Below are 23,480 nucleotides of genomic sequence, written 5' to 3'. Positions count from 1 at the left end.
ACTCACCACCTCTATGTGGTAGAGGACAGCGGACACCTCCTGCACCCTCTTCACCACCTTCTCTGGGTCCTCTGAGTCCTCTGTCCTGCCAGACGTCTCCTTGTACAGAGCCATCTGCCAGCGCATGGACGGGTCCTCCACCTGGACCACAGGGGACACAGTCATATTACACCCCACCCTACAGTCATATTACACCCCACCCTACAGTCATATTACACCCCACCCTACAGTCATATTACACCCCACCCTACAGTCATATTACACCCCACCCTACAGTCATATTACACCCCACCCTACAGTCATATTACACCCCACCCTACAGTCATATTACACCCCACCCTACAGTCATATTACACCCCACCCTACAGTCATATTACACCCCACCCTACAGTCATATTACACCCCACCCTACAGTCATATTACACCCCACCCTACAGTCATATTACACCCCACCCACCCATCAATACTGTACAGATATACTTATACACCTCGGAAACATTGAGAAGATATATTTTCATATTTAACACTAGAACAGCCATGCCTTTTTTACCTACTAAAGAGCCACCTCGGGGGTCTCTTTACAATGCTCAAGCTGCTATTTACACACAACCACCACTAGTTAGCCGCTTGTAAATTAGCCTGCTTCCTACACAGAAAAAACGGCAAAATAGCTTTATACTGGCTTATCCTGATGTGGTTTTGAAAATGTAAGGATACTGGGGTGGTAGAACGCACATATCTAGGAAAAGTCATGAAAGGAGGGTCCTGAAATTTGATCGACCATTTGATGACCCCTCATGGCTGTTCTAGTGTTAAAGAGGGAGTGTACTGTTCTGTTCCCAGATAAAACACAGGGTTAGGGTTAGGATAGAGAAAGGGTTAGGGTTAGGGTTAGGATAGAGAAAGGCCTCTCACCTTGCCCATCAGATGCAGGTTGTTCTGCAGGAACTCCCTCACCTCCTCATCCGTGTCTTTCTGTTGGAGAAAAAGGCCAGAGAGCAGGGGACGTCCATGATACACCCAACATTGCTAACAATATATATTCAAAGTAGATGATCTAGAGGGTTAGCTAGTTTCAAAAGCTTTACCGAGCGTATAGAGAGAAAATACAGGGGACATTTGAGAAATAATGGCATCTCCATGTAAGTCCATGTAAATAGCAATATTCCAATATGTAAAACGTGGAAAGAGAAAAGTAAACTGCTATAATTATGACTGTCAGACAATGCCGTAGTTTTACATTTCTGTACATCACCATTATGTTACGTTGTGTCTATCTTCTGTCTTTTTTAATTTATTGTCCAATGTCAACTGTTATTTGTGACGGATGTCTGTTCATTGTTTGTTTATCGAAAATAATAAAAACGATTAATCAACGATTAATCATAAAAAAAAGCGTCAGGGAACACAGTACCAGGGAGTATCTGATCTTGGCCAGGTTGATGAGCTCCTGGTCTGCGGGGGAACACATGTTCAGCCCAATAGGCAGCATCTTCTTCAGGGCCGCCACGATCAGGGAGGTCTGCACCGAGTAGCGGTCCCCACGGCGCGACTTCTTGGTACGCTCCGCGTCTGACCCCCCCGCCTAGGAAGAGAAGGTTGGGTCAGACAGTCCTATAGTCTCCCTGTTCCCCCATACCCCCCCCCCCCCCATGTCTGATATGGGTCTGATGATAGAAGACCACTCTAGATTAAACTTCTTCAAAAGGATGAAGGAGTCATGTTTGGGATATGTAGTGATTGACACGATTGTAGAAATCTTTTGTTTTTAGGGGCCTTTTGAAAATGAAAAAAGATAGCAGAATTCAAATGCTTTTCTAACTGATATCTTAAACAGTGTGACAGCTAAATGTTGGATCAAGAAATTCTTTAGTTTAAGACAGAAAATGTAATACTACTCATGCCTCTCCATCACTGCTGTAGGGGGTAGTGGTGACCTAGGTCCTAGGGGATAGTGAGTTGTGACTGGTGATCAGAAGGTCATGAGTTCAAATCCCACCTGGGAACACCACCACTAGTGTGTCCTTGAGTAAGTAAGTAAGTAAAACTTTATTTATATAGCGCCTTTCGTACAGTAAGGCACTTAGCCCTAAGTTACTTCAGGGAGACCCTGTAATCTCTATTTGGAAGTCGCTTTGGATAAAAAGCGTCTAGCTAAATGGTAAAAAAAATGGGAATGTAAAATGTAGTAGTTAAGTGCTTAATTGTGAATAATGTGAATAATATTTTTAGGCGAGAAGAAGGAAATGGAGGGAAGAGAGGGGGGAATCGTCATGAACTCGGGGACAAAGGGAAGGAATGACACAACAATAAACCATGCTGAAAAGTCCAAAAACGCAATCATCAAAAGACACACAGCACATCTAACACTAACACTACACACAGGCTACAGCATATCTAACACTAACACTACACACAGCATATCTAACACTAGTTAAAAGACACACAGCATATCTAACACTAGTTAAAAGACACACAGCATATCTAACACTAACACTACACACAGCACATCTAACACTAACACTACACACAGAGTACAACATCAGCAACATTTCTCTCCAAAGTCACGCCTTGGCATCTCAGACGATGCCAGCACTGCTCCATCTAGTCACACACAACACAGCTCCACTCTCAGCAGTGCAGCGTCTAGGACAGGCACACCCCCCTCCACCCCCACCCCCACCCCCCCAACACACCAGGGGGGTATTCCATCAACATCGCTAAAGGAAAATCTAGGCTCACCTAGGAGATCCAAAACAAGCCTGGATTTGTTCCTTTAGCGACGTGGATGAAATAGGAATACTCCCCCCCCCCCCCCCAGGAACAGCAACAAGTCTCTGGAGGACTTGGTTCTCCTCTCACACTCCCATCCTGAGGTTACAACTGACTGTTGTCTGGTCTCACGGCGGCCCAATGCCCCACTCCTTGTGTGTGTGTGCATGCGTGCGTGTGTGCGTGTGTGAGCATGCGTGTGCATGCGTGCGTGTGTTGTGTGACGACCGTCTCACAGCTGAGGAGAGGAGCTTGTCAGGAAGTGGAACAGCCTTTTACAGATCCATGTCACTCATACTGGCCCGCCCAAAAAAGTACCTTGGAAATCTAGAAAGTTCCACTGTGTGAGTGCAAGGCGAGCATAACGCTTCTCCTGATGTCTCGTTGTGTAAGAGGGCTAGCGAAGGCAAACATTCTAGCGAGACAACGACTCAAACCCAAACTGTGCAACGCTTCAGACATACTGTACGTGATGTTGTTTGTGAACGATATGGAGAAGGACATATCAAGAAAGTCAATCAGTTGAGGACACCCTCACAACCCACAACATTCATGAAATCAATAGTCGGATTAAGAGTTAACAGATAGGTGTGAGTGAGAGTGGAATGATACTGGTGTTATGACATCAGGATAACGATGGTGTTATAGGGTGAACATGGAATGTTACAGCTCACGTTTCACGATTTAGAGCACCCCCCTGGGAAACCTCGACGACCAACATACAGAACCCTACAGAACCCTGCAACTACACAGTAGAATAATGCATAGACTCCATCTTTTTTATTTTTTTATTCCTTTTTCACCCAATTTAGTATCCAATTATACCCAACCTAGTGTCCAATTATCCCCTGTCGCCTATTCATAGCTTTCAGTCACGTGGTTTCTTCCCTAGCAACCACCAACCTGACGGGCAAAAAGTATCATAGCAACATCGCTCAACATGGCTGCCTACTATTTAGACCACCTCACTCATGAAGAACTATCAAGATACACGACGGTGATAGGAGTGGAGGATTGACACCATTCAAATAGTGTTGGATTCCCTGTCTTCTACTCTATCCGGACACGTTGGAATTATTTTCCTAACCCCCGGAGATTCAAAGTTATTGACCTGCAAAGGGTGCCTCCTTGACCGGCTTTTCCCGTGAATAACACCGGTTATGGAGGTGGTACAAACATAAGACTATTATTGCTAAATTCACCATCAGTATACGGTCATTTTGAGCCCTTAACCACCGCGCTGACACCCCGAGAAGATATACTTTTAATATGAAACTCGATCAACCGGGCGTTCACCGGCTGCTGGACAAAACTCCCAACTCCCGCTGTCGGCGAGGGAATATTTATATCCGGGAATTCGCTCCTTGCTGTGTCCACGGTGATAGGAGTGGAGGATCAACTCCATTCAAATAGTGTTGGGTTCCCTGTCTTCTACTCTATCCGGACACGTTGGAATTATTTTCCTAACCCCCGGAGAATCAAAGTTATTGACCTGCAAAGGGTGCCTCCTTGACCGGCTTTTCCCGTGAATAACACCGGTTATGGAGGTGGTACAAACATAAGACTATTATTGCTAAATTCACCATCAGTATACGGTCATTTTGAGCCCTTAACCACCGCGCTGACACCCCGAGAAGATATACTTTTAATATGAAACTCGATCAACCGGGCGTTCACCGGCTGCTGGACGAAACTCCCAACTCCCGCTGTCGGCGAGGGAATATTTATATCCGTGAATTCGCTCCTTGCTGTGTCCACGGTGATAGGAGTGGAGGATCGACTCCATTCAAATAGTGTTGGATTCCCTGTCTTCTACTCTATCCGGACACGTTGGAATTATTTTCCTAACCCACGGGAAATCAAAGTTATTAACCCGCAAAAAGTGGGTTTTGCCCGTGGGTTTTGCCCGCAAAAAGTGCCTTTTGCCCGTCAGGTGGGCGTTTCCACTATGCTGTGACGTCACATGAAAGCTATGAATTGCGTAGGATCGGCCGCACGCGCACCCCGTGGCCGGCAGCCCAGATGAGAGAGCCGATAGACTAGCTACCGGCCCCTCGAGCCCAACACTGTTATTCCGGCACCAGACGGGGGCGGTGTTGCGCGACGGATCCTTATCCGGAAATAGCCTATACCACCCTCGGGAGCGGCCGTCCAATATGCTGCTCCCCGTGGGCCCCGGCCATATCCGGGTCTGGCGAGACCGGGTTTCGATATAGACTCCATCTTGAGGAACTGTCTAAAGGGAAAGTCGTCAAACTCAGGTTATGGTGATGGGCGGGGCTTGCAGATGTACTGACAGAGGTCCTGACAGAGGTCCTGACAGAGGTACTGACAGAGGTACTGACAGAGGTACTGACAGACGTACTGACAGAGGTACTGACGACCGTTTCTGCACTCTGGGCGCCGGTGAGCCGAGCGTTGTGAAACCCTTCACATCGTTACATCACTGCTGTTGGATTCATATTTTGGCATTATTATCATTACTAGTTTGCCATCAATCTTATGTACTTATGTTATTTTTCTGTATGTTATTTTTCTGTATGTTATTTTTGTGTTCTTTATAACACACTTGGCGATCATTAGGCGCCACATAAACCTTCGAAATGTGTGCGAAATAAACTCAAATAAACAATCTATGGCAGAGCGCTTTCATCAAGCACCTTTAGACCCCCACTCACACAGGCACGCACGCACACACTCGCACGCACGCACGCACACACATACTCGCACACACAGTCATGTCATCAAAGATCAGTGTGGGTGAACATGGGGTCTGTGTGTGGATCCTCTTGATGCAATGCCTGCCCCTAACACGCGGGGTGCCATGCGGTCAGCACGGTGCACGGTGCTCGTGCACAAAACACATCTAACCTCTCCGTCCCCGCCGCCCTAGCAGGCCACAGCGCGTCCACACCGTCCACAGGACACAGAGAGAGAACAGCGTTAACATGACTCTTACCTGACCTGAGGTCGCAGCATACATCTCCTGTCATACAACCTTAAACAGCCTCTCAGAACAAGGTGGAGGACATATCTTTATGCTGACTGAGGCACATCTTGATTGTGAGTCAGTAGCATGTTTCAGTGTTGGATGTTGACTCCTGCAGAGTCACTCCCCATCTTCCGTCAGAGACTGAAGACCTCCATCTCTTCAGGCTACACCTTAACTGCTCCTCCTGAGACATCTACTACCCCCAGCACTGTGTCTCCTGAGACTCTACTGCCTCCCTTGCTCCAGTGTCTATTAGTGTCTATTAATAAAATAAAATAAATAATAATAATGATCTTTCTTTCTTTCTTCTTCTATCACGGAGACTGCCAGTGGCCCCTGGCCTGAGCTAGATTATTCTTCCTGCTAGAACTGGTGGATTGATGATTCACTTACTTAGTCAAATGTATTGATTGTCAGTCGCTTTGGAATAAGGCGTCTGCTAAATGCCAAAAATGTACAAATGTAAATCTCAGGCATACAGCCTCTAGGTGACTGCTAGTCTCTCTCCACCGTGAAGCCGGCCGGCCTTAAGACTGGAGCCATCAGTAGATTATGCACTATGATGAGGAAATGTAACTATGATAAGATATGATATCTCGTTTTCGAGGGGGGTCTATTGCTATCGCTTACTGTTGCTAAAACAAATCTTAATTGTAACACCCTACTTCATGTTCAGTTGAAGCTGCTAGCGGTAGTGTGTCGGTCCTCTCTCACCTTGCTCATCTTGCTCTTGCTGTCGGCGGTGAGGAAGGACATGTTGTTGATCTCGTTCATCACCACAAAGTTCTGCTCCTCCCGCTTGAAGTTCTGTACAGGAAGTCAGGAGAGAGAGAGAGAGAGGGGTTTAAGACACAGGAAGTGGAGAGAGAGGGGTTTAAGACACAGGAAGTGGAGAGAGAGGGGTTTAAGACACAGGAAGTGGAGAGAGAGAGGGGTTTAAGACATAGGAAGTGGAGAGAGAGGGGGTTAAGACACAGGAAGTGGAGAGAGAGAGGGGTTTAAGACACAGGAAGTGGAGAGAGAGGGGTTTAAGACACAGGAAGTGGAGAGAGAGAGGTGGTTAAGACACAGGAAGTGGAGAGAGAGAGGGGTTTAAGACACAGGAAGTGGAGAGAGAGGGGTTTAAGACACAGGAAGTGGAGAGAGAGAGGGGTTTAAGACACAGGAAGTGGAGAGAGGGGGGTTTAAGACACAGGAAGTGGAGAGAGGGGGGTTTAAGACACAGGAAGTGGAGAGAGAGGGGTTTAAGACACAGGACGTGGAGAGAGAGAGGGGTTTAAGACACAGGAAGTGGAGAGAGAGAGGGGTTTAAGGGGAAAGACACAGGAAGTGGAGAGAGAGAGAGGAAGGAAAGGAAAGGAGAGGAGGAGAGGAGGAAGCTCACGTGAGACTTGGACCAGAAGATGAAGACCTCTCCCACCATCCTGAACAGCTCCTCTGCGTCTGGGTCTGGACAGGTCAGCCACCTCGCCCTGGAACACAACCCAGAAACCCAGAACGTGATGTCACCCGCTCGCTCGCACGCACACGCTCGCACACACACACACACACACACACACACACACACACACACACACACACACAGTGCACATTATGCAGTCAGATCAGCTGCCTGCCAGTGTAAACAGTCTGAGTCACTGAGCCACTGAGTATGTATGTGTGTGGCTGGATACACAGAGAGCTTGAAACTACACTGGCTCCCCGCTGGTGGAACGAGCTTCCCACGGCTGTCAGAACTGCAGTCACTACCCATCTTCCACCTTAGACTGAAGACCTCCATCTCTTCAGGTTACACCTTAACTGCTCCTCCTGAGACTTCTACTACCCCCCAGCACTGTGTCTCCTGAGACATCTACTACCCCCCAGTACTGTGTCTCCTGATACATCTACTACCCCCCAGTACTGTGTCTCCTGAGACATCTACTACCCCCCAGCACTGTGTCTCCTGAGACATCTACTACCCCCCAGTACTGTGTCTCCTGAGACATCTACTACCCCCCAGCACTGTGTCTCCTGAGACATCTACTACCCCCCAGCACTGTGTCTCCTGAGACATCTACTACCCCCCAGCACTGTGTCTCCTGAGACATCTACTACCCCCCAGCACTGTGTCTCCTGAGACATCTACTACCCCCCCAGCACTGTGTCTCCTGAGACATTACCACCCCCCAGCACTGTGTCTCCAGAGACACCTGCTTTTCCCCTATACTGTGCCTCCTAAGACTTCAACTGCCCCCCCCCTGTACTGTTTCTCTATTTCTCCAGTGTCTATATAAAAACAACACACACACACACAAAAAAAAAAAACTTTAGTTTTAGTTTTTTTACTTCTATCACTGCCAGTGGATTGACGATTCACTTGCTTAGTCAAATGCATCGATTGTAAGTCGCTTTGGAATAAGAGAGAGCTTAACACAGAGAGCTTCACGACGACACCTTTACCTGTTGTTGTCTACGTAGCGGATGAGGAGGGGGTAGAGGGCGTACAGGTCCCGGCAGAGCACGGCGAACTCGTCCCTGATGGTTCCCTCCTCGCAGTCCACCTCCGTCTTCCCCTCCATGCGCAGGTGGTCCTCCTCCGCCACCACCTTCCCTGACCTCTTCTTCAGCTTCTCCATGGTGGGGATGAAGTGGGACTTCAGCATCTCAGGCTTGGCTCTGCTCACGATGGGCTGGGCGAACACTGAGACACAACAAGTGGACATACAGGGGGGTCAAAGGTTAACACTTAATCAGCCAGTCATTTAAAAACAAAAAGTGTTATATCTTTGCACTCGATCAAATTTCAGGACCCTCCTTTCATGAGGATGAGATAGGTTTTCTAAATATGTGCGTTCTACCACCCAGTATCCTTACATTTTTAAAAATCACATCAGGATAAGCTAGTATGAAGATATTTTGCAGTTTTTCTGTGTAGGAAGCAGGCGAATTTACAAGCAGACAACTAGTGGTCGTTGTGTGTAAATAGCAGGTTAGCATTTTAAAGAGCTCTTATAGTAGGTAAAAAAGGCACGGCTGTTCTAGTGTTAAATAGAACAGCCATGAGGGGTCAGTAACACTAGAACAGCCATGAGGGGTCATTAACACTAGAACAGCCATGAGGGGTCATTAACACTAGAACAGCCATGAGGGGTCATTAACACTAGAACAGCCATGGGTGGGGTCATTAATGACCCCTCACGGCCGTTCTAGTGTTAAAACGACAAACGAGCGAACCTGCCAGTCTCTTCATCCAGGAGGCCTCGTCGATGCCCAGGTTGTTGACGACGATCTTCATGATGCTGCCCAGCAGCTGGTTGAGCTGCTCCGAGGTGACGTCGGTGCAGAGCTGGCCCTCCAGGTCGGGGGCGTTCTCCAGGCCCCTCTCCCACCAGCGGGGCAGGTAGTTACACAGCATGGGCAGGGTGATCTCGATCACGTGGGGCATCTCCGTGTAGCGGGCCCCGGACTCCGCCAGGTCTCCGATCTCCTTCATCAGCACCTCCAGCTCCGGGATGTCCGTGCACAGCTCCTCCACCTGGTTAGGGAGGCCCAGGACTGGGGGGGGCCGCCGGGGGGGGAAAACATTAATAGAAAGAAATATTTGTGTTCTACAATATCAATATTATCAATTCTATATTATTCCAATATCATAAATACAACCTTCCTGAGCCCCGGAAAAGCGCTATATAAATACAATGAATTATTATTATTATTATTATTATTATTATTATTATTATTATTAATGCGACTCACTGGCTCTCTCGCGGGGGGTCTTGGTGGTGTAGACGGAGTAGGCGTTGAACTCGTTGAGGGCCGGCTCCAGGTAGGCCACGGGCATGGCAGCGGCTAGATGGGCCAAACACTCTCCCAGAGCTGGTCTCTGCCTGCGTAGAGCACACAATACCCTCAGCTCCTGAACCCACACATGCATTATCCAGGGTTCCCACACCTTCTGAAACATCAAATTCAAGCACCTTTCAAGCACATTTCAAGACTAAATTCCCTCAAATTCAAGGACCCAACACGGCATAGTTTGAGACAGAACTAGTTGACGAATTAAGTAAAACATTTTTTAATATATGTATTATTATTTGTTAGAGAGAGAGAGAGAGAGAGAGAGAGAGAGAGAGAGAGAGAGAGAGAGAGAGGGGGGAATTCAAGCATTTTTAATGACCCATGTCTATTTTCAAGAACTTTTAAGACCTTGATTTCTTTTTCCCAAATTCACAAACTTTCAAGGATTTCAAGGACCCGTGGGAACCCCGATTATCGTCAGCCCCCCCCCAGCCCCCCCCAGCCCATACCCCCTCCCAGCCAAGCGAACAAGCACAGAGAACAGAACAGAGTCTCACTTCTCTGCGTGCGGGGTCTTCACCGTGCCCAGGGAGTAGATGCTGCACATGATACGGTAACAGGAGATCTGCAGGTCGTCCACTGGGGAGCAGAGAGAGAGGGACTTCAAAACAGGGTCTAAGCAGAGTCACTACTAGTGTTGTTCCGATACCATTTTTTGATCCCGATACCGATACCGATACCTGACCGTGCAGTACTTGCCGATACCGAGTACCGATCCGATACCACGGCGTTTGAAAAAACAAAACAAAAAAACATGTTTTTTGAGCCGCATACTCACCTCGATGTAAAATTATTGCTAACACTTAGTCTGACACTGCTCAAAACCTTTGTAAAACTCGTAAAGTTTTTGTAAAACTTAAGTCTAAAAAAATAAATAAATAAATAAATAAATACGTTTTTGTAAAGTACTCGCCGATACCGATACCAGCATTTTGGTGCGTATCGGTGGCCATGCCGATACTAGTATCGGTATCGGAACAACACTAGTCACTACCCATCTTCCTCCGTAGACTGAAGACCTCCATCTCTTCAGGTTACACCTTAACTGCTCCTCCTGAGACTTCTACTGCCCCCCAGCACTGTGTCTCCTGAGACATCTGCTTTTCCCCTTTACTGTGTCCCCTAAAAACTTCTATTGCCCAACCCCTTGTACTGTTTCTCTGTTTCTCCAGTGTCTAAATAAAATTTAAAAAGAAGGTTTAGAAGAAGGTGATAGAAGGCTTTTCCTTCTATCAATGGCCCCAGGCCTGAGCTAGATAACTCTTCCTGCTACGACTGGTGGATTGATGATTCACTTGCTTAGTCAAATTGTAAGTCGCTTTGGAATAAGGCGTCTGCTAAATGCCAAAAATTTCAAATGTTAAGCAGTTCTCTCAGCAAAAAACAAGTACTCAAAGAGCTCCCGCTATTAGAGTACTTAACGCCATGTGCGGACCATAGACCATAGACCACAGACCACCACAGACCATAGACCACAGAGCTGAGGCTCACTCACAGATGACATCATCCCCAAACTGGTGCTGCGCGATGTGGTCGAACAGGGAGGTGAGGACGGGCAGCAGGGCGATGGTGGTGTAGTTGATGTTCTGAGACACGCCCTTCACCTGCACACACACACACAGGGTTAGGGTTAGGGTTAGGGTAGTTGATGTTCTGAGACACGCCCTTCACCTGCACACACACACACACACACACAGGGTTAGGGTTAGGGTTAGGGTAGTTGATGTTCTGAGACACGCCCTTCACCTGCACACACACACAGGGAACTCAGGAGAACATTGACATTATGAGGAACCTTAAAGGACTATTTGAAATGATGTCTAGCACTGGTGATATCAAGCGAAAGGTTGTTTATCTAAAAAATCTGCTGACATACACTTGTGATCACTTTCAATTCGATTCACTTTTAATTCTGGATGTACAATTCGCATTTCTCAAAAACAACAAACAAACTGTCAACTTATGACGTCTTGCTGCAAGGCATTCTGGAACCTGCAGTTCTACCCCTTCTTAGCTAATACAACAGAAATGTACTACTTTTTAACTCTTAACGATATTTAATAATAATAATAATAATAATAATAATAACTCTTAACTGTCAATCAATCATGTAACATATGAATCACTCATGTAACCTTTGAAGTTACAACCCCATTGGAAGGGTGAAGAAGAAGAGGAGTTCTGACCTGGTTCCTACTGGACACCTTGCCCAACTTGAGGTTCTCTACCATCTTCTCGATGTCGTCCGCGGCGCTCTCAAAGAACTGTCTCAGTCCCGCCTTCACGATCTCAGGGCCCGACTTCATCACTGTTCTGAGAGAGAAGAAGAGTTGAGTAAGAGAGATGAACATGTCAGTGACTTACCAGACAGTGTTTGTTTCAATAAATGCACTTTAACACTAGAACAGCCAAGAAGCGGTGAGAAAATAAAAATGTTTATATCTTTGCACTCGATCAAATTTCAGGACCCTCCTTTCATGACCTTTCCTAGATATGTGAGTTCTACCACCCAGTATCCTTACATTTTCAATATCACATCAGGATAAGCTAGTATAAAGATATTTTGCCATTTTTCTGTGTAGGAAGCAGGCTAATTTACAAGCGGCCAACTAGTGGTCGTTGTGTGTAAATAGCAGCTTGAGAATTGTAAAGAGGCGGCTCTTTTTAACACGGCTGTTCTAGTGTCAAGAAATAACAATGAATCAAAGGTGATGTTCTGTTACCTGGCATCCAGGGACCGTGACAGGATGTGCAGACAGTTCACCACCGCCCCGGCGTCTGTTCCTGTAAACAGCATACAGACACACGCTGTTATCAGGCTGCAGGTTCACTGACCTCTGTGTAGCGTCTGTCAAGTTTGAATCTCGGAAAGTATCTAACTATCTAACTAACGCAATGAAACCAACCCACACTCTGGTTGAATGCTGCTGGGGTGAATATTCACATGGCAAACAAGCAGAAATGTGGAAGTATTAAATGTTAAGAAAATGTTACGCAAAAATCATTAAAACAGGGTTCGTTTATAGCAATACTTTTTCTCCATAAAGGCAATGTAATCCAGATAACATTTTAAGTTAAACTATTTGAAGGTTGACAACAATAAACAAGTGTCCAGTAAACATGTTACGCCATGAATGATGCAGCGCCCCTCTATGAGTGAAGTGGTGGCAATTAACGTACGACTGAGAAGTATGGGCAGAGATATGTGCCACTAGAAACTGAATTTGAATTACTGACATTTGAATTTGAATTGCTCAATTTGAATACTTTAATTTAAAAAATGTATTTGAATAAGTGAATTGAAAAACTGAATCAAGTTAAATAATACAAATTCAAATTATGTGATTCAAATTTTTTTTTATTAAAGTATTAAAATTCAATTCAAATGTCAGTAATTCAAATTCAGTTTCTAGTGGCACATATCTCTGCCCATAGAGAAGTTACCGGAACCTGTTCTCCCATGCTTACAACCTCCCCTACCCCTAACCATCTCCCCTAACCCTGCCACCCCCCCCCCCCTGGACATTGCTGTGTTAATTGTTCCCTGTGCCTGTTCGTTAACTCTGTGTTCTATGTGCTCATGTTATCTGTTGCTTGTTGTTTCTGTGTCTTCTGTTTTTCCCATATTGTCAGCGTCTGTGAGCCCCGGAAAAGCGCTATATAAATACAATGAATTATAATAATAATTATTATTATTATTATTACAAATGTTGGTGAATGAAGAGGACACAGGTTAAGCAGACATTGCATCAAGCTAGCCAGGCTACATGGAGGTTACTGGTTGGAAACCTGTGGAGATGGAAACACTGATACAAACACTTACACCGCCACTTTATAAACCAGATACTGAGGGCTAAAAACGATTAAAAAAGACCAGAGTAAGGCAGCTAAAACAACTACAGCAGAAGCAAAAGCAGAGCTAAAGAGAGAGGAGGGGTTAGAGAGGGAGGAGAGGGAGGAGGGGGAGGAAGAGGGACAGTGACAGTAGAGGATGAGGGTGTAAGAAAGAAAGAGAAAGGAGAAGGTAACAGGAGGGTGAAGCGTTAGACCACCATGCAGGTTCCTTACCAAAAAGAGAAACTCTGTGTCTCACCAGTGCAGCCAACTTACAGAAGATACTGAAGGAGGGAAGAGAAGGGGGAGGACAGGGGCAGGGTGGGAGGAAGGTAGGAAGGTAAGGGCAGGAAAGATGGAAAAGGAAGGATAAGGTCAAAGTAAATGGAGGAGGTCAACTAAATGAAAGAGATTCCATAAAAGAGAAGGGGAGAGATGGAAATAAATGGAGGGAAGGATTCTGTCTATGGAGGGTCGCAAACAGAGACTGTCACCAGCAGTATCGTGCCAAAAGGGTTTGTGATAAGAGTTTAACTGATATTGTTCTAAAGTAAGTGAAAAACCAATCATGAGTTGTTTGGAATTGTTTGCAAATGTTTGTCTAGCAAACTAACCTCGCAATCATCTCCTTCTCCTTGTTGGATGAATGCCCCCCACTGCCCAGCACCTTAGCTGGGGTGGAGAGGAAGTAGAGGCAGTGGTTCTTGAAGTACTGGTTAACCAGCGGCAGCAGAATCTAAAACACAGATCCAGAGAGACAATCGTTACTTACGACCCAATATTAGAAATGGTAAATGGTAAATGGTCTGATTTATATAGCGCCTTATTCCAAAGCGCTTTACAACGGCCTCCATTTTTTTTTTAAAGTGATTTTTTCTGAGTGGGGCAGTCCCACTCATATTTTTCATTTTATTGACAGATACAGTAGAGATTTAGACAGGAAGGATGGGTGAGAGAGAGAGAGAAGGGATGATATTCTGTTCCCACTGCGCGTAACCAGGGCGCAACTTCCACAGATAGCGAACACACACTGACACATAAATGAATCCTCAGACGCTGGAGTAAAGTTTAGTTTTTTACTCCATCCTCAGAAATATGAGTGGTCGTTTGGTTATTTTGTAAAACTGTAAATAAACATAAGAGTACAATTACTGTAATGCTCAAAACTATACTGTTACACTTTCAACATCAACAGTATGTAGCCAACATATAATATCAATATAGCAATACAAATAGTTATACTTAAATAATATAAGCTATGTATTTATAAACATATACATTATACATTGTAGTTAAACAAGAAAAGAAAAGGCAACTTACAAGCAAAGCCTTTTCCAGGGCAAGAATGTAAACAAAGAGATTCTCCGGAGCTTTTTCTCTCAACTAGCTGTTGCACGAGCTATCACGTCTGAACAGTGTGCTCACGTCATGTGACTAATGTTCGTCATGTGACTAATCAAAACCGAAACTGAATAAAGGCAGTAACAAATGTAATGTCATAAAATGTCCACTAGATGTCTCTAAAATGAAAACCTAAGAAACCATGACACTCCCCGTCTGGTATGGAGGAAATACCACTATGAACTAACTCAGGGATACTCAGTCCTTTGGCGACATGAGAAGCACTGTCTCAGATATTGGTCTCAAGAACGTTTTAGCCGTCCCATGTTTGGTGATCTTCACTTCGATTCTTCTGATCTTCCCGTCCTTATCAGGGAATGTCTGGCTGACTAGTCCTAAGGGCCAGTCGTTGCGCTTAGCTTGAGCATCTTTGAGAAGGACCAAATCCCCTACTTTAAGGTTCGGACGTTCCTCTTGCCACTTGCTGCGACTCTGTAGTGTCGTGAGGTATTCATGTCTCCATCGGCTCCAGAAAGTATTTGCAAGGTGCTGAACCTGTTTCCACTGCTGTCTGTGGAGGTCCATATCACTAAAATTTCCCGGAGGAGGAAGTGGAGTGCACATCTTCTGCGTAAGAAGCATAGCTGGTGTTAGAAGAAAAGGAGAGTCTGGATCCATTGAGATGGGGGTGAGAGGTCTGGCGTTGATTATGGCTGTAACCTCTGCCATCAGGGTGGAGAGAACTTCATGAGTCAGGCGAGAAGGGCAAGCCTTGAGCAGCATGGAGTCAAGTATGCGCCTTGATATCCCTATCATCCTTTCCCAGGAGCCTCCCATGTGGGATGAATGAGGTGGGTTGAAGACCCATGAGCAGCCCTCTTCTCCCAGGTACTTTCGAATGCTAGGCATGTTGGGGTCGGTCAGCAGAATGTTCAGCTCTCTGCATGCGCCTGTGAAATTTGTTCCACAATCTGATCTAATCTGTTTGGCAGGTCCTCTTAGACTAAAGAACCTGCGTAGCGCATTGATAAAGCATGATGTGTCCATTGACTCAATCAATTCGATGTGGACAGCGCGCGTACTTAGACATGTGAAAAGAACAGCCCATCTTTTACTGTTTGCCTGTCCTCCTCTTGTGCGTCTTGTGCTTACATGCCAGGGGCCGAAGACGTCCAGTCCCACGTAGGTGAATGGGGGTTCAGTACTCAGGCGATCAACAGGTAGGTCGGCCATCATCTGTTCCGTCACTCTGCCTCTGAGCTTCTTGCAGGTTACACAGTCGTGAAGGATGCCTTTGATCAGTCGTCTTGCTCCCATGATCCAGTACCCTGCAGTGCGGACAGCGCCTTCGGTAAAGACTCGGCCTTGGTGCATCACCCTTTGGTGATGGTGTTCCACAAGTAGCTTTGCGATGTGTTTCCGTCCCGGAATAACAAGAGGGTGTTTTTCCTTGTAGGCGAGATCTGAATGTCTGAGCCGTCCCCCTATTCTCAGGAGGCCTTCTTCGTCGCAATAGGGATTGAGTTTCTTCAGAGGACTACTTCTTGAGATGTCCTTTCCACTTGCTATGCACGCAAGTTCGTCCTTGTAAGCCTCTCCTTGCACGCATTTGATGATGATGAGTTCAGCTTTTGTCAGTTCTTCAGCTGTGCGAGGCTGCTTGCAGTGATGCCATGAACTGCAAGTTTGATCCTGATCTTTGCTGGTAGCCTTACAGGATTCCACGATGTGGATGAGTGAACTTGTTGCTCTCACAAGTCGCTTCCATGAGGAAAAACGCTCGAATCTGTGAGATCCAAGGTGTGTTCTGTCGTTGGGCAGGTTGGTGATGTGTGCCCGCACCTCTATGTCTGAGTCCGGGTTGATGAGGTCAAAGACTTCAGGTGATGATGGTTCCTCTACTTGTAGCAGAAACGTTGGTCCTCTAAGCCAGGTTGTCTCACCTAGCATAGCTGCAGGCACAGAACGTGTGCCAAGGTCAGCTGGGTTATGGCTTGTGGAGATGTAGTGCCACTGGGTTGGTTCAGAAGACCGCCGTATACGCTGCACTCTGTTGCTCACATATACATAGAACCTTCTTGTCTGGTTGCTAATGTATCCTAGGACAACTCGGCTATCTGTATAGAACTTGACAGCATCCAGAGCTATATCTAGCTCGCTTGTGACTAGCTCAGCGACTTCCACACCCAACACGGCAGCTCCCAACTCCAATCTTGGGATAGTGTGAGCCGACTGTGGAGTTAACTTAGCTTTTCCAAGGACAAATCCTACTTGACATTTTTGCTCAACATCAATTACTTGGAGATAGGCGACTGCTGCAATAGCCTTCACTGAAGCGTCTGAGAACACGTGTAGCTCCTTTCTTATGGCTGTTGAGATTGTAGAAGCAGAATAGGTTCTTGGGATCTCCAACTGCCTGAGGTCTTGAAGAGAGTTTCTCCAAGCGTTCCACTCATCTTCCCTTTCTGGAGGAAGAGGAGAGTCCCAGTCGGAGGCTTCGTTTGTGAGCTCTCGTAACAGGATCTTTCCCTGTATCGTAACTGGTGCAACGAATCCAAGTGGATCGAAGAGGCCGTTGACAGTAGCTAGAACACCCCTACGTGTGAAAGGCTTTGTGGATTCTGCTACTTGAAACGTGAAGACATCTTTCTTCAGATCCCAACTCACTCCAAGGCTCCGTTGAATAGGAGTGGGATCGACATCCAAGTTTAGGTCTTTGAGTCCCTTTGCTCGGTCCTCAGCAGAGAATGCTTCCATAACCTCCTGGCTGTTGGAAGCAACTTTGTGAAGTCGCAGGTTCGACACAGCAAGCATCTCCTGTGTCCGCTTCAGTAGGTCGATGGCTTCACGTGCTGTGGGCCTTGACAGGAGTCCGTCGTCAACGTAGAACTCTCTTTCTAGTGTTGTTCCGATACCATTTTTTGATCCCGATACCGATACCGATACCTGACCGTGCAGTACTTGCCGATACCGAGTACCGATCCGATACCACGGCGTTTGAAAAAACAAAACAAAAAAACATGTTTTTTGAGCCGCATACTCACCTCGATGTAAAATTATTGCTAACACTTAGTCTGGCACTGCTCAAAACCTTTGTAAAACAGGAAAAAATACCAACAGAGAGTGAATACTATAGAACTTTTTTTTATTGTCTACCTGGTATGGTGACAAGAAAATCAACCCCTTATAAAACCTGAAATGTGGCTCTCACAGATGCCAATCAGTGCAATATCCATTTAAGATATAAAACAGTCGTAGTAGTAGTGCAACAGCAAGTGAACATTTACAAACAAAATAACTTTAGTACTTTAAAAAAAAAAAAAAAAAAAAAAAAAAAATCGGATTTTTGTTTTGTTTTGTACTCGCCGATACCGATACCAGCATTTTTGTGCGTATCGGTGGCCATGCCGATACTAGTATCGGTATTATCTCTTTCGATGAACTGTTTGGCGTCAGACCCAAATTCTTCTTCACCGTGAGCTGCAGCACGTCTGAGACCATAGATTGCCACCGCAGGAGAGGGACTGTTCCCGAATACGTGAACCTTCATGCGGTACTCACATATGTCGTTCCTAGGATCGTTGTCCTCGTACCACAGAAAGCGGAGAAAGTTCCTGTGGTCTTCTTTCACAACGAAGCTGTGAAACATTTGTTCTATGTCCACAGTGACAGCGATCGGTTCTCGTCTGAATCGCACCAGTACTCCTAAGAGGCTGTTATTTAAGTCCGGACCAGAAAGGAGAACATTGTTCAGTGACACGCCTTTCCATTTTGCACTGGAATCGAAGACGACTCGAATCTGGCCTGGCTTCTGAGGGTGATAAACCCCGAAGATAGGTAAGTACCAACATTCTTGTCCGTTCTCCAATGTAGGAGCCAGCTCAGCATGATCACGGTCGAAGATGTTCTGCATGAACGCGATGAAGTGCCTCTTCATCTCGGGCCTTTTCTCCAGTGTGTTTTGAAGAGAGGTAAGTCGTGTGAGGGCCTGGCCTCGGCTGTGAGGGAGTTGCTGACGTGGTGTTCTGAATGGCAATGGTGCCACCCAGCTGTTGCAGTCATCCATATACATTTCTTTGTCCATGACCTTTAAGAACAGTCTGTCTTCAATAGAGAGTCCAATCTTGTTGTCATCCTCGGACGTGTTGAAGATGGTGCTCCCTAAGTTGCATTCCCGGATACTGTGGGTGCCTTGCGCTGGGGCAATCTGATGTGCTGGCTTCGGAACATATTGCTCCTTCACCTGGATCCTGTTCGGACATGGGCTGAAGAATGAAGGGCGTTGGTTCTCAAGCACATTGGTGCGGTAGCTTTGGATGTCTGAAGGCTTGTGGGCTGCCTCTAGGCAGACTTCTCCTATGATGACCCATCCCAGGTCGAGTCGTTGTGCGTAGGGGGCGTCATGTGGACCGTTCCGTTGCTCCCGCACTTTATGAACTCTAAGGATGTCTCGGCCTAGCAAGAGAAGGATCTGTGCTTTAGAATCCAAAGGTGGTATACCATATGCTATGGGCTTGAGGTGGGAATGATGCAACGCTGCTTCTGGCGTAGGTATCTCAGCTCTTTCGGTGGGAATGTTGTTACACTCTATTAGTGTAGGTAGTGTCACTGTTGTAGCTCCATCCACAGATTCCACCACAAAGCCTGTGGCACTCCTTCCTGTCATCTGAGTTGTACCTGCACATGTACGAAGTGTGAATGCTGAATCTGACCCCTTGATGTGGAACATATCAAAGAATTCAGACCGTGCAAGCGACCTGTTGCTTTGGTCATCCAGCACAACGTATGCTCTGGTTGCTCTCTCTGGGTGTGCTTCTGGGAATATATTCACCAGGCAAATCTTCGAGCAAGATCTGCCGCTTTGACCCTCTCCACAGACTTCTGTGCAATTTGAGGTGACTGCAGATTGGTCTGATCCTCCTTCTCCCTCCCCGCCATCCTCAGATGGGGCTGAAGGCGGAGGTCCTGGATGAAGAGCCGTGGTGTGGCTGTTACTCTCACATTCCATGCACTTGATGGCTGTGGTGCAGTTCTTGGCTAGATGAGTAGTTGTGGAACAACATCTGAAGCAGACACCGTTGTCTTTGAGGAAGGCCTTGCGCTCCTCGAGGGGCTTGCTTCTGAAACCTCTGCAGCGTGTTAGGGGGTGTGGCTTCTTATGGAGAGGGCATAGTTTTTTTATGTCCACTGCTGTTCGGCCTGAACCGTCTTGTGTGTCTTTCTCGTGAGAGACATCTGTCTTATGTGCAGAGACCATGCTCTTACTTTGTCTCTTGAATGGCTGCTCTGACTTCATCTGGGCTGTGTTACTCATCGATAGCCTGAAGCTTGGGTCATTGCGAGCTCGTGCCTCTTTGGTGATGAACTCGCAGAAGAATGTGAATGGGGGAAAAACTACCTGTCGCTCAGCTTTGTATCTGGAACCCTGTGATATCCATTTCTCTTGGATGTTGTAGGGCAACTTGTCTACGATGGGCAAAATGCCGCGTGAAGTGTCCAGATAGCTCAAACCAGGCAGGTAACCTTCGAACATGGCTGCTTCCAACTCTTGGAGAAGGTCACTTAGCTCTCTCAGCTTCACAGGATCTTTATTGCTGATCTTTGGGAAGTTCTCCAGCCTGTCGAAGAGGGACTTTTCAATTACCTCTGGAGACCCGAAGCACTCTTCTAAGCGTTCCCAAGCTTTGCATAGACCTTGAGATGAATGACTTACATGTACTGCTCTTATTCGTTTCACGTGCTTTGCAGATTCACTCCCTAACCACTTAATCATGAGGTCCATCTCTTCATTAGCACTGAGTAGTAGTCCAACAATGGCGTTCTTGAAGGACGACTTCCATGCCCAGTAATTTTCTGGGTGATCATCGAACTTGGTGAGACCGGAGGTTACGAGGTCTCTGCGTGCTAGGTACCGAGCCACATCACTGATGTCGGTTGTGTCACCGCTTCCTGTTGGTTTGTATGGTGAACCCTTGGGCCTGCTGGGTGTGAGCTGCTCTGATGTCTTTGGCCTACTAGGTCGCAGTGATGGAGAGCTGTGCTCATGCTTCACGGTGGAGGAGTGCTGTCTCTCGTATGAAACAGTCAGACGCTGTCTGGGTGGTGAGGAGGATCTCAGCCTATGGACTATCGGTTCCAGATTGGCTATAGAGTCCTTAACATCTTCGGCAGATAGTGGTAACTGTGACTGTTGTTCTACGTACTGGCGTGTGCGGTCAACAGTGGCATGAATGACAGCTTCGATACCGTTGTTTTCTTCCTCCGCTGCTGCTTCAAGAACATTAGCTTCAGCGATGGCTTCTGCCACTTCTTTCTCATGCAGCAAGTTCTTTCATTTTGCTTCCATTTGGGCTTTTTCGATCATAATCTCTGATTCCATTTTTGCATAGCCAGCACGTGTGCGTGCTACTTCCACTTTGACACGTGCATTGACAGCTGCCCTACTGGCTGTTGATTTAAAAGACCTAGATGTGCTAGAGGCCACTGACCTTGTCTCAGCATTGCTCAACTCTTCCATCATGAATATTGCTGTGTGCTTGGCGTGAGCAAGGATGATGGGGAGCAGTGCTTGCGCTGAAGATCTCTCTCCTTGAGTCGATCCGCCCGCTGAGTGGTTGCTTTTTTACTATTCTGTTCCCACTGCGCGTAACCAGGGCGCAACTTCCACAGATAGCGAACACACACTGACACATAAATGAATCCTCAGACGCTGGAGTAAAGTTTAGTTTTTTACTCCATCCTCAGAAACATGAGTGGTCGTTTGGTTATTTTGTAAAACTGTAAATAAACATAAGAGTACAATTACTGTAATGCTCAAAACTATACTGTTACACTTTCAACATCAACAGTATGTAGCCAACATATAATATCAATATAGCAATACAAATAGTTATACTTAAATAATATAAGCTATGTATTTATAAACATATACATTATACATTGTAGTTAAACAAGAAAAGAAAAGGCAACTTACAAGCAAAGCCTTTTCCAGGGCAAGAATGTAAACAAAGAGATTCTCCGGAGCTTTTTCTCTCAACTAGCTGTTGCACGAGCTATCACGTCTGAACAGTGTGCTCACGTCATGTGACTAATGTTCGTCATGTGACTAATCAAAACCGAAACTGAATAAAGGCAGTAACAAATGTAATGTCATAAAATGTCCACTAGATGTCTCTAAAATGAAAACCTAAGAAACCATGACAGATGACATGGAGGATATGTCCGCGGCCGGAATCAAACCGGGAACCCTGCGGTTACATGGTCAGCGCTTAATCCACTACGCCACTGCATCGCTTAGATCCTGCTGCTGGTATCTTACCTTGGCAAAGAACTTGATCTCCTGCTCGTGTGGGGACTTCTCCACTCTGCCACTACTGACCACAGCCTCTGCAGGGAGGAAGAGGCACAGTTGTTACGAAGCTAACAGCTCATACATGGTAAAGGACAGGACGTTTATGACATGCAACAATAACAGGGTTCTCTCCCTGTCCCTAGTCTGTTTCATAACCCCTACAGTACCGAGATGGGCGATGAACTCCTGGGCGATGTCCATCCACTTGAGCAGCTTCTGGAGGAAGCCGTAGGCGAAGCGCTTCTCTATAGAGGAGATGTCTTGCTCCATGTCCTTCAGCCCTCTGCAGGATGGAGAGAGGAGAGAGAGGAGGAGAGGGAAGGAGAGGGAAGAAGAGAGAGGAGGAGAGGGAAGGAGAGAGAGGAGGAGATGGAAGGAGAGGAGAGAGAGGAGGAGAGGGAAGGAGAGGAGAGAGAGGAGGAGAGGGAAGGAGAGGAGAGAGAGGAGGAGAGGGAATGAGAGGAGAGAAAGGAGGAGAGGGAAGAAGAGGAGAGAAAGGAGGAGATGGAAGAAGAGGAGAGAATATGTGATGTCATATTATCGCTTTGCTATGGAGTCGCAAACGGGAAAGGCTTCAAATCAGCGTTCAAAGTTTTTCAGAGCAAAACATCTGATTTCGTTTTTTTGTCATCAGACACAACTTACGGTCTTGAACTACCCACTCATTATTTTTTCGAGCAGTTTTACGATAATTAAATACGTGTACTTAATCAACAAAATAAGCTTATTTTTAGCCTGATTTCTCCCGGGAAATCCTCACTCATTCCATTCCACCACATCGCGTCACATATTGAGATGAGAGTTACGCCGAAAACTCACCAGCAACGTTACCTCAGCGGCGTTACGTGTGCGTGGCGGAACTTCTGCTGGACTTTCGGTCCACTGCCCGTGTGTTTATCTAGCGGCTGCTACAGTCAGCCCTATCTTTGTACATTGAGTTTGCCTTTGATAATGGCCATCAATAATATCATGTTTAATTTCACTTCATTATAAATGTGTTCTGGGTTCAGTCTGCTGTCATCCATCCTTAATGAGCGGTTTGAAAAGTGAAACGGTTATAAGCAGAACGCAGTCACGCACACACAGACAGGGAGACACAGAGAGAAGCAAAGAGACCGGGTGCATGTGTCTCTGAGTGTGTGTGTGTGTGTGCGTGTGTGTGTGTGTGTGTGTGTGTGTGTGTGTGAGCGAGCCTCTCATGCGGGCTGTGTGGCTGCTCTATCCCGTTAACATGGGCGCCTAAATGAACCTCACACGCGCCGCTGAAGTAACACAAGGTTGACGCCTGCGGTATCATTTAACCCTTAGTGCCACAGGCTCCACTCTGCTACTGTACCTGGTGACACTGTGTAC

The 23,480-nt window shown here is 46.4% G+C and overlaps 1 protein-coding gene across 1 annotated transcript in view; it reads right to left on the bottom strand.

The window, feature by feature from the left end:
• The window catches only part of ryr1b (ryanodine receptor 1b (skeletal)), a gene marked incomplete at both ends in the record, with an annotated part of 143,409 nt that overhangs the window by 33,311 nt on the left and 86,618 nt on the right, over positions 1 to 23,480 (bottom strand). The window contains 16 exons of the mRNA XM_080547334.1: positions 7 to 141; positions 916 to 975; positions 1,415 to 1,585; positions 6,479 to 6,571; positions 7,149 to 7,236; positions 8,207 to 8,447; positions 8,981 to 9,301; positions 9,500 to 9,630; positions 10,099 to 10,180; positions 11,097 to 11,205; positions 11,788 to 11,914; positions 12,325 to 12,385; positions 13,670 to 13,719; positions 14,050 to 14,171; positions 22,095 to 22,162; positions 22,295 to 22,410. Of these exons, the coding sequence (XP_080403460.1) occupies positions 7 to 141; positions 916 to 975; positions 1,415 to 1,585; positions 6,479 to 6,571; positions 7,149 to 7,236; positions 8,207 to 8,447; positions 8,981 to 9,301; positions 9,500 to 9,630; positions 10,099 to 10,180; positions 11,097 to 11,205; positions 11,788 to 11,914; positions 12,325 to 12,385; positions 13,670 to 13,719; positions 14,050 to 14,171; positions 22,095 to 22,162; positions 22,295 to 22,410 (1,975 nt within the window). The remainder of the gene's footprint in view (positions 1 to 6; positions 142 to 915; positions 976 to 1,414; positions 1,586 to 6,478; positions 6,572 to 7,148; positions 7,237 to 8,206; positions 8,448 to 8,980; positions 9,302 to 9,499; positions 9,631 to 10,098; positions 10,181 to 11,096; positions 11,206 to 11,787; positions 11,915 to 12,324; positions 12,386 to 13,669; positions 13,720 to 14,049; positions 14,172 to 22,094; positions 22,163 to 22,294; positions 22,411 to 23,480) is intronic.

Source organism: Nansenia antarctica (assembly GCF_963989245.1).
Source record: "Nansenia antarctica genome assembly, chromosome: 17".
Classification (NCBI taxonomy): Eukaryota; Metazoa; Chordata; class Actinopteri; order Argentiniformes; family Microstomatidae; genus Nansenia; species Nansenia antarctica.
This window is presented reverse-complemented; position numbering and strand designations above follow the sequence as displayed.